This window comes from Clarias gariepinus, chromosome 6 (assembly GCF_024256425.1).
Source record: "Clarias gariepinus isolate MV-2021 ecotype Netherlands chromosome 6, CGAR_prim_01v2, whole genome shotgun sequence".
NCBI classification, from domain to species: Eukaryota; Metazoa; Chordata; class Actinopteri; order Siluriformes; family Clariidae; genus Clarias; species Clarias gariepinus.
Genome location: NC_071105.1, coordinates 16,994,684 through 17,006,215, shown reverse-complemented (window position 1 = coordinate 17,006,215; position 11,532 = coordinate 16,994,684). Strand labels below are relative to the sequence as shown.

At 38.2% G+C, this 11,532-nt stretch overlaps 1 protein-coding gene across 1 annotated transcript; it reads left to right on the top strand.

The window, feature by feature from the left end:
* The first annotated feature begins 2,501 nt into the window (after positions 1-2,501).
* Positions 2,502-9,679, top strand: slc2a11a (solute carrier family 2 member 11a). The gene is made up of 12 exons (XM_053498860.1): positions 2,502-2,593; positions 3,158-3,256; positions 3,437-3,597; positions 4,032-4,156; positions 4,302-4,431; positions 4,834-4,982; positions 5,520-5,707; positions 5,887-5,997; positions 6,373-6,474; positions 6,663-6,738; positions 7,810-7,937; positions 8,442-9,679. Exons 1-12 carry the CDS (start codon positions 2,549-2,551, stop codon positions 8,658-8,660), a joined length of 1,533 nt encoding a protein of 510 aa, XP_053354835.1. The 5' UTR covers positions 2,502-2,548; the 3' UTR covers positions 8,661-9,679.
* The last annotated feature ends 1,853 nt before the right edge of the window (positions 9,680-11,532 follow it).

Genomic DNA, 11,532 nt, shown 5'->3' with positions numbered 1-11,532 from the left:
GTAGCCTGGGACTGGTTATTTTTATGAGGTCATACACTCACTCATCGTCTGCACCGCTTGATCCTACAGTATATACAGGGCTGCGGTGCCTAGAGACTTGGTACACACTGCATGGGGTGCCAATCCATCGCAGGGCACACATACATACACTCACACACTCATTCACACTACAGGCAATTTTGGGAACGCTAATTAGCCTAATCTCCATTTATTTGGACTGTGGGAGGAAACCAGAGTACCCGGAGAGAACCCACCAAGCACAGAGAGAACATGCAAACCACACACCACATAGGCCTGAGACAGAAATTGAACCTGGAACCTGACGGTGCAAAGCAACAGTGCCTAAGAGATACTAAGCCACCGTACCGTCTGAGGTCATACAGCAAAAATTTTATTAAATTGTGCGCTGACATCCTGAAAATCTAAAAGTTTTTGTAAACACATTATAAAACTGTAGTTGGAAGATGAAAACAGATGGATGCATACACTGATAAGTAGAACTGTATTTGCTCCCTTAAACTTCAAACCCAGCATTTTAAACCAATCACCACCAAAAATCAAAGGACTGACTTTAATTTTAAATCAGCAGGACAGTGGCATAGTGGTTAGCACTGTTGCCTTGCACCTCCAGGGTGCAAGTTTGATTCCCTCCTCGGGGAATGAGTGTGCATGGAGTTTCTGTGTTCTTTCCGTGCTTTGGTGGGTTTTCTCAAACACATACAGATTAGGTTAATTGCCATTTCCAAATTGCCCCTAGTGTGTGTGTGCATCCTGTAATAGATCCATGTGATAGATACAGTTCAAATACTTTAGCTATTACAGTTAAGTCATAGCTCATAGTATAATTTAAATATTTTTATAGTATATTTTTATTTACTGTACATGTATTTTTTTACTGTGTCTGTTCAACAGCAATAGGGCAGTTGAGAGGGTGTAAAATGCAGGAGGAGGAGCTGGATGAGATGCTGTGAAATCAGTCTGATGGACATGGGTGCACATGGGAGCTCAAATAAAAGGTTGACAAACATAATATTTGTCTCAGTCATCCTCATAAGCAGTGCCCTAAAGTTTTATGTACAGAATTTAACTTACTGAGTAAGAGAATCCATGCTTCTTATTAATTCCAAGTGTGCCTCATCATATTAACACAAGTGTGAAAATAACTTTGTCTTGGTGTCAGGCTGCACTATGGCCAGGTTCTTACAATTTTAGCCAGGAGTGTATGACTTTAAAAATAGCTTTAGAATTAAAATGTACTCCGCAATTTCTTAGTATGTAAATTAGTGTAATACCTGGAACTAAAAACGGATATATGGTTTTCAGTGCATTAATCAGTCAGGTATTCAGTGGGTCACAGTGTGGTAAGGACAGAAACAAGAAACTGAAAATTAACTTAACAGGGGCCACAACAAAACAAATGAGTGACTCAGTAAGCAGTGCTTTTTCCCTCCAAATGTAAAATCTTCATTCTTAATTCGCTGTGTTCCATTATCATGCTAAAAGAGGCCACTTCCATTAAGATTTCTTAGCAGAACATTGTCCAGAGCATCATATTATCTCCACCAGCCCCACACAGGCTTGTGCGGAGCAGGTAAGAAAGTGGCGCTGAGCAGGTGGCGCGATGCAGGCAGAGGCAGCAAAGCAATCTTCTTGGTGAGTTGGACTCTGATGTAGTCATGTCTGTGGAGACAGGAGAAATGTGCACAAATATTCTCAACTCACTGGGTGGAAGCGAAGAGGCCCTCTTATGGGCCGTCCAGCGTCTGATAATGAGCCTTCAGCCTGGGTTAGTTGATTCTACTTAAATGTTTTTTAGCAGGCAGATGCAGTGTACTGTCTACTGCAAAGAGTACACAGCCATGATAAGGTATCAAGGTGATACTCACTATATAAGGTAATGCTCACTGTCATTTTTGCTTAACTTATCATGGCACTATATATATGCATCTTGATACTGGTATAGCTATAACAGATTTCCCTACTAAAATGAGTAGTATACAGTACAGTTTTGTAAAAAAAAAAAAAAAAAGCATAAAAACATGACTACTTCTAATGGTTAATTGAGCTCATATCAGATAAGCTCATATCTGATAATAATTAAGCTCATATCAGATAAGTAGTCTTTTTTTGTGAGGGAGGGATCCTCACATTTTGAGGTATCTAAAATAAGTGGACTGTACATTTGTTTCTTTGTTTACCTGTGTGCGCATGTGCATGCATGTTTCACCATGTTTTGTCATCACAAACCTTAGATATCTTAACAGAAATGAGACTCTAACTGGCACCAGCATTCTCTTGCTTACATTGTCACGAGGCACTACACATCGACCTTTGGCTTTTTCTTTAACATGGCTGCGTAGACCAATAGAGGAAAGAACTCAGTTCACTCCTTGGTGCCAATGTAGCGGCAACACAGTAGATGATAAACCGTTAGGCTACTTATTATGTCATACCATACAAAACTTTTTGCAGAGAGAGAGAGAGAGAGAGAAAGACTGGCATACTTTTTTGTTAAATGTGCAGTTAAATAGTGACAACCACTAGCATCATGGCCTTACAAGAGGAGAATGGTGGTATGTCTGGGCAACAAAAGGTAGGTAGATTTTAAATGTAAGAACTAAAGAAAATAAGCAGAATGCACATACTAACAATGTAATACTGACTGACCATGTTGACTACTATATTGATTAAACTGTTCAGTTAAATGTAAAAGTAACATCTACTTTTTCATGCTCAGTTAATGGAAACAGTATTTAAAATCTTCAATATCGAATGAAAAGTTACAATGTTAAAATCTCCCTTGTACTCTTGAATATGCATCTGAGTTATTGAATTAAACCTACAACCTTTCAATTACTAACGACATCACTACTTACATAACCCATTGAATAAAAATTTTTAGATTTCTGTCTGAAAAAATCTTGTAATTTTTTTGTAATTATGGGTCCAACAGGATTTATATCTATGGATGAATTTCTAAGTCACCGTGACGCTGCATGGGAATTGTACAATACTCATCTCGATAAATAGTTTGGCTTGTAACTTAGTTACCCTGATTTAAGATTTAATACTAAATTTCTTTTGCAGAACCATACATTTTATTTTACCTTGCAAAGTATCGCAAGTATTGTGGTGCGTCTTCTTCACTTTTTTTCAGGGCAGTCCTCGCACTCTGGTCTTAATGGTTACTTCTGCTGCAATTGGAGGAACATTACAATATGGATACAACCTTACTATTATGAATGCACCCACTGTCGTAAGTAAAGATTAGATTTTTTTAATCTATTTAACTCTGTCAACATATGATTTTCTTGCTGTTTTTGTTCACTATGTCTTCATAAGTATTAGTGTCAATGCTTCTGAATCTAAAAAATATCCCTGCATGTTTTCAGCTACTGTACCATCCACTCCTGTTGTGTTTTCTGTGCCCCTGCAGTATATTCAGAAGTTTGTAAATGAGTCGTTTCAGAGGCGCTGGGGGATACAGTTAGAGTCGTATCAGGTTACACTGATGTGGACAGTCATAGTGTCTGTCTTCTCATTGGGTGGCCTTACAGGGGCTCTGTTGGCAGGGCCCATGTCCATCCACTTTGGGAGGTATGACTTTATTTTATGTACGTGATGCATTCAGGATTACCTTTGAAAATAAAGTTTTGATATTAGACTAGGTTTGAAGTATACCAGTATATATTATTGTGTTGTGTGTAAGACAGTGTAATGGCCTACTTTACAAATCTGTGCTTTTTGAGGGCCCTCTAGTGGCAAGGGACCTGACTGTCAATCTGTGCCTGGTAGTTGCACAAAATATGGCCAAAAGTATGTGGACACACATGGAAACATTTAATTTAAAAACATATTGATTCCTGTTTGAAACATTTAGATTATTTTTAAAGGTGAATTGAATATCTAGCTAAAAACCTATTGCCATTATCGTTAATGATGTTTTGTATATTAAGACATTTTTTGTATAATTTATGTTTTTTTATATTCATATTTCAATTCCAATAATTCATTATTGTATTGTTCTCAAGGAAGAAAACTTTGCTGCTGAACAATATTTTTCTAATGCTCAGTGCACTACTGGCTGTGACAAGCCAGAAAGCTCAGTCTTTTGAGATGATCATCATCTCCAGATACCTAGTTGGCATCAATGTGGGTGCGTAGGCTACTGAACTTAAAGTTCAAGTTTTAGCTAAATATCTGTATCAATGTAGCATGCTCTTGTTATGCTTATATCTGAATAACTTCCTATCCACTAAAACTGTAAAATACAGTCTATAAAACAATTATTCTGGTTGCAGGGGTCAGTATGAATGTGCAGCCCATGTATTTTGGTGAAAGTGCACCAAAACATTTACGTGGTGCTGTAGCCCTTTCCTCTTCTGTCTTCACCTCTTTTGGGCTGGTTCTAGGACAAGTGGTAGGTTTAAGGTGAGTCCAAACAGTCCAACAGTTGTGTGATTAAAATTTTAAGCAAACTATTCGGGTCCAGCTAGGCTTATACTGTATAAAACACTACAGGTGATGACAGATCACAATGACATCACACAGTGTTTAAACCCATTTTGGGCAAAGCAGCATGTGATGTGAGAGCATACAATAGGTGTTTTATTTGGCCTACAATCTAAATAATTTTCAGGAAGTATTTCTATGAAACAGTTATAAAATTATTTTACTAATTCGACACTCAATTTAGGTTCCAACATCTAAGTGCACTGGTTTTATTAAGTCCTCAGAGGAAATCATTTCAAAAGCAGTTTCAATAAAAGCTGATACACAACCTCATGACTCATTTTAATGTAAGCCTGGCTTATTTCGTGTACATGTGTACAGGGAGGTGTTGGGTTGTGAATCATGTTGGCAGTACTTGTTAGCCAGTAATGCTGTGCCAGGCTTCATTCAGCTCCTTACACTACCCTGGTTTCCAGAGAGCCCTCGGTATCTTCTCATTGATCGTGGTGACAAGGATGCCTGTTTAAACGGTACACAAACTTTATAAATATTTTACATATTGTAGTTTAGAATACAGTATAACAGTTTATTATAATTTCACAGTATCACCATTTGGTGTAGTGGTTAGCACTGTCGCTTTGCACCGCCATGGCCTGGGTTTGATTCCCGCCCTGGTTCGATTCTGTGCTCAGTTTGCGTGTTACCGTGCTTGGTCGGTTTCCTCCGGGTACTCCTTTTCCTCCCACCATCCAAAGTCCTGCTAATTATGCTAATTGGCGTTTACAAATTGCCTGTAGTGTGTGTGCCCTGCGATAGATTGGCACCCTGTCCAGGATGTACCCCGCCTCATGTCCTAAGTCTTCTGGTATAGGCTCCAGGCCCCCAGCAACCCTGTATACAGGAAGAAGTGGTATAGACGATGAGTGAGTGAGTATTATTGATCAGTTATAGCACTGAAACCAGTTAAAACTACCTAGGTTTAGATTCCCCTTGTGCCTCTAAAACAGTGCTGTCCCATCGGGGCCTGACTGAATAAGTGACGTCTCTCCTAATGCTGTGTGTGTCAGCACTGCGGCAGTTGCGGGGCTGTGAGGTGCAGAAAGAGGAGTTGGATGAGATGCTACAAGAACAGGCTGAATTTGAGGGCAGGCGAGCTCAGCGGCCCTGGGAGCTTTTCAAGGACCGTAATGTTCGCTGGCAACTCATCTCCATCGCCATCATAAGCAGTGCCATGCAGTTGTGTGGTAATGACTCAGTAAGTGAGGCTGCCCCTCATGCTACCTCTGATGCATTCATTCATCTTTAGTGAACTGCTTTCTGTACAGTAGGTCAGACACATTCATGTGTCATGAGGCAGGAATTAAATGTCTTGCCTTTATAATGTAAATTGTGTCCTTGAACTTACTGTATGAAGGTGTTTTTCTTATTACACAGATTTACTTCTATGCTTCTTACATATTCCAAGAGGCAGGAATATCAGCCGAACACACCCAGTATGCATCCATTGGTACTGGCACTTGTGAATTCACTGCCTGTATACTATGTGTAGGTATTCTACCCTGTATATACACTCACATTATAAAAAGCATATTTGTGAAAAATGGTCTGGCATGTGTACAGTAAATTTATTTATTACTAATGTAATGTATACATGATTTATTAAAACTAGGGTGGACCAAAAATTTGAAAATGAACAGAACAGAAGTCTGAAATAAAAAGAAAAAAAATTATTAACTTTAGTATAAGAAAAATTGCCTGAGGATCCAGACTTTTGGGCCATGGTTAAAAACAAAAGTTATGAAAGAAATTAAAGAAATGTTTCTGTTAACTTAAGTTAAATTTACACAAGAGGTTTTGAAAAAGGTACCTTTCTGCACTCTTTTTCTCTGTCTCTCTCTCTTTCTTTGTGTGTGTGTTTAGAACCTGTTGATAGAACGAAAGGGCAGAAGGATGCTATTAATGGGAGGTTATGTGCTCATGACAGGCTGGGCTATAGTCTTCACTGTGGCTCTTTCATATCAGGTATGGATTATATACTGTAGGTTTAAAATACATATTGTAGACAAACACATGTAGACAAACACATTATTTGGAATTCTCTGAACACTGACTCACTTTCAGCTTGAATTGAGTACATTTATCTTTGACTTGAGACTAAAAGTGTTGTATCGTGGTCTAACAATCAGCATTCTGTGGCCATTGCCTTCTAGGACGTAGTACACTGGGTGCCTTACCTGAGCATGGTCTGTGTGTTTGCCTATATCCTCAGTTTTGGAATCGGACCAGGTGAGACAAACTGTACTACTCCTTTATTAATTGAACTGGTCTGAGATAATCTACTGGATGTCACTGTGCCTGAATTATGGCAAAAGAGTCAAAAAGCAAAAGCAGTTCTTGGACAATATTGGGTTTGTATTTCCAATACCATCTTTTCCACCAATCTTTACCACCAGAAAACCATAACTGAATAATCACTAAAATTTAAAAAGAAATGTTTAGTTTCTTTTTCCCTTACCTAGGGTATCATATTATAATGATAATTTATGTAGGTTAAGGTTATGCAGGTTTAAAAATTATGTCCAAAGTTGTCTTAAGCCTTATTAGCTCATTTGTAATTTTAGCCTTCATCCAAATATTGAATATTTTTGAGCTATTTCATTTCTTAACCAGATTCCAGCTGTCAAAAATAAAACTTTTTCACTTCTGGGGTAATCAGATTTTGAAATGCTCTAAGTGTGATTGAGATATGTGCAAAAGAGAAGAATAGCAACTCTGTGACCCCGCACCTCCAGGGTCAGGGGTTAGATTCCCACCTTGCGTCTGTGTGCATAGAGTTCGCATGTTTTCCTCAGGTGGGTTTCCTCCTGTGTGTACACCTTACCGATGGATTGGCACCATTGTGCCCATAGTCTCCTGGGATAGGCTCCAGTCCCCCTGCGACCCTGTACAGAATAAGTGGTGTGGACAATGAATGAATGAGAAAAAAAGCACATTTTAGTTCTGAAAAGCCTGTAGTATAAAGTATACATAGAAAAAAAGTCATATAGAGGGTTTTCAATTAAATTTTGTTGGTATAGCGCTTTTAACGATGGTCATTGTCACAAAGCAGCTTTACAGAATTATGAAAATGTGTATGAAATGTGAGAAAATGTGTATGAATCAAGATGATCAGATTGTCCCTAATTGTGCCTAGGTTTTTCCCTAGGTAGGCTGCTAATATTTTATACTAGAAAACAGCTTTTGCAGTCATTACATTAATTTAAAATAATTAAAATGCTACTTTAACACTGATAATGTCTATCCATTTGCACACTTACAACCTTCAGATGCATTTATACTACTTTCTTCCTTCCACAGCTGGGGTGACTGGAATTCTCCCTACAGAGATTTTTAACCAGGCAGCTCGCCCTGCTGCCTACATGATCGCAGGTTCTCTAATGTGGCTTAATCTCTTCATTATTGGAATGATTTTCCCATTTATTGTGGTAAGCGCATTAATTCACAAATGAATGTCTCAGACTATGACCCAAGTGTTAAAGTTAAACTGAATCCTCGACTAGGAGGAAACCACAAATTTCCCCTAATGCACTTTAAACAAACTCCAGTAGAAGAAATAGAGGTAGCAGGTGCAGATGTGGAAGTGACAAACACCCTGACTGATTACTTCTATACTTTGGTGTAAACCTTTATATAGTACACTAATTGTTTTGAGTACATCATTTATAGCAGTTGATGTGAGCCAGGGGTAGCTCAGTGGATAAGGCATTGGACTACGGTTCGGAAGATCCCAGGTTCAAACCCCACAACCACCAAGTTGCCTCTGTTGGGCCCTTGAGCAAGGCCCTTAACCCTCAACTGCTCAGATGTATAATGAGATAAAAATGTAAGTCGCTCTGGATAAGAGCGTCTGCCAAATGCCTAAATGTAAATGTAATATCATGACGAAGATAAAACCTAATGTATTTTCCTCATCTGTGTGTTGCTGACAGAGTGGACTGGGTCAGTTCTGCTTTGTACCATTTGGTGTTGTCTGTGTCCTCAGCGCTTTCTATATTGGATTATTTTTGCCTGAGACTAAAGGAAAAACATTACCCATGATCACAAACGAATTCAACAAGCTTAACTTTGACAGAAATAAGAATGCACGTCCAAAGTGCGAAAATGTTTATTACCAACTAGGTGAAGTCCAGCACTCAACTGCCCTATAAGCCATTTGTTTTTATATTTAGAATTCCTGCACACTTATGAATGCTAGAGATCTCCGTAGAAGAGTAAGAGTTTAAAAGGTTCAGACAGCTAAAATATAGACACGTAGACATTTTACTGTCAGACCATTTATTCATAAATGTATATTTATGAGAACAAAAAACTTTTTGCCTAGAACAAAAAGCTGGTGCTGCTATATTCTTAGTTTATAATAAACCACGGAACCAAACCACTGAAAAATCTGGTTTAATAGTCTATGAGTAAAATTTGCATTTTGAACACTTTCAACTTAATATTGTCAGTTTTAATTTTTTTTTTTTTTAGATGAATATATAAATATTTTATATACCCTTACACGTCACTTTAACAGAAAACCATCGCACAGGTCATGTATTTCGGTTAATGTTCACATCAAACATCAGAATTTTTTTTAACAGTGTGATCTTTGTGCCTCTAACTGTGACGTGGGTGTTGGTGCCAAATATGCTGGTGTGAGCATTTCAGAAACTGCTTATCTCCTGGCATTCTCACAAACTAATAGTAGAATTTACTGTTAGAATGGTGTAAAAAAAACACATTCTGTAAGCATGTGTCTGCAAGCTGAAACACCTTGCTGAAAGAGATTGCATCAAAATAACCAGACTGATTTGAGTTGACAGAAGGTCTGTTCTTAATGAAATAAGCACTCTTTACAACCCCGATGAGCAGAAAAGCACAGACTCACCCGAACAGAACAATCGGTCCTAGAGTTTTTTTTTTCCCTACTCTTCAACTGTCCCTTTTCTATGAGTCTGTGCCCATGAGCTCAGATTCCTGTTACAGGAAGACAGGAGTGGAAGCTGGTGTGGTCTGCTGTTCTTCAAAGTTCTGTGTTTTGTGACAGGATGCTCATCACAGTTGTAAAATGTGATTATTTGTGATTGCCTTTTGGGCAGCTCAAACAATCTGAACATTTTTTTTGGCTTTTGTTCCAACAAGGTTTTTCCATTTAACAGAACTGTGGCTTACTGCAATTTTTATTTATTTTTTGCTCCAATTTGTTTAAACTCTACAGACAGTTGTATGTGAATCTTCCAGAAGATGAGCCCCTATAATAAAAACGTTCTAAGCAACCTTTCTGGTAGCAACGTCTATGCCACACTCAAAGCCACAGAGGTCACTTTTTCATTATGACATTTTTATTATGATGTTTGTTATGAACATTAAAGTTTTTAAGCTCTATCTCCATGTTTGTTTTGCTTTGCATGCTGCCAGCTGATTAACTGATTAGAGAATTGCATGTCTGTGCAGTTGTATATGTGTTCTTAATTAAATGGACATTGAGTATATATTTTTTACAATGTCTGATTTATTTTGTTGGAAGCATAGTGCCATATCAGATAACATTCCTGCCCTCTTTTTTATTTTTTTTATTTTAGAGCCACTAGACTTTAGTCAGTGTAAACTGTTTTGTTTGGGTTTTGCACAATTGTAGGTGGATTCCTGTGTTTGGCACAGTGTGCCCAGTAGCCACTGATCTAATGTCATCATGCTCTAGTGATCTAGTTCCAAGATGACGCATTTCCTGATATCATGGTTAAACTCTGACTGAGGGCACCAGCATAACCAATAATGGACATAAATCTGCCCATCTGCTGTTTTTGAAAGCTAACATTATGAAATAATTTATGGTCAAGCTACTGTCCATTTCTGTTCCTTCCGAATTAACACAGCATAGGAACCTACTTCTTTGTAAAGGCTTCAGTAGTGGTCATTGCTGAGAAAAAGCAGTGTTAGATAAAGATAATAGTCAGTAGTATTCTTATAGCCAGAACGCTTCACATGTTGCTGTCACGATTATCCAGCGGTTAGAGCGAGGCTCTGCAAGTCCTTGTCAAAGATGCTCGATTTTGATCCAGCTCCATCAGGGCCTGGGGAAATCAACAGACTGCCAACTTAAGTCTATGAAAGAACACCCAGTGAGCAGTAGTTCTTTAGACAGTAATGCCTGTTGAGAAGGGCCAAACTGGTTCAAATTCACAGGAAGACTGCAGTAACTTAGATATCCAGTTTCAGTATACACTACATGCTGAACCTTGAAGCAGATAAGCTACAACTCCAAAAGACCCCTTCAGGTTGCAGTTTTATCAGCTAAGAACAGAAAGCTGACGTTGCAGTGGGCACAGTCTCACCAAACTGGGCAGTTAAAGAGCAGGAATACATAGTCTGGTTGGCTAAATCTTGATTTCTGCTGAAGCACACAGATGCATAATTGCAATATGTAACAGAACTTACATCTCAACATCTCAGAAAACACCCAATGTTCTTTTCAGTGTCTTGGAAAAATTAGGTAAAAATGCCACATCTGAAAGTCATATGTCTGGCTTGGTCATTGGTCAAGTAATGATGAATTTGTAACCGTCTTGCTGTATGAGAAATCATTTAAGAGGCATAATTTATTTATTACTTATTGAAACACAAGGGGCCCACATACTGTATGCTGTTAGGTAAGATGAATTTCAGAAACTAATAAACACATTAGACTGGAGAGAAGCTGCTTTCACAAAATTTTACAATGAATGCAGCTTTTGGAAACCTTTATTTTAAAGATTAACCTAATTATCGTTTGTATTTATAGCTATATATTTTGGGTTATTTGTATTCAAATCTCATTTAAAAACTTGATTGTTTTGTTCCCTGTGCTATTGCTGACAATATACATCTTTTAAGGCCACAATCTACCATATGCTACTTCCAGCATGATAATGTACCAAACTGGCTCCATGAACATGAGCATGATTTTTAGTGGCCATAGTTCCAGTCACAGGATCTGAAGCCAATGATTTCAAAACTGCACTGAAGAAGGCAGGAAAAGAAGGAAGGAATGCATCTTAA

Coding starts and splice junctions, on each gene's coding strand:
- slc2a11a (XM_053498860.1), top strand. CDS start 2,549: ATGGCCTTACAAGAGGAGAATGGTGGTATGTCTGGGCAACAAAAG. Junction 2,594..3,157: donor GTATGTCTGGGCAACAAAAG/GTAGGTAGATTT, acceptor ACTTTTTTTCAG/GGCAGTCCTCGCACTCTGGT. Junction 4,983..5,519: donor CAAGGATGCCTGTTTAAACG/GTACACAAACTT, acceptor TGTGTGTGTCAG/CACTGCGGCAGTTGCGGGGC.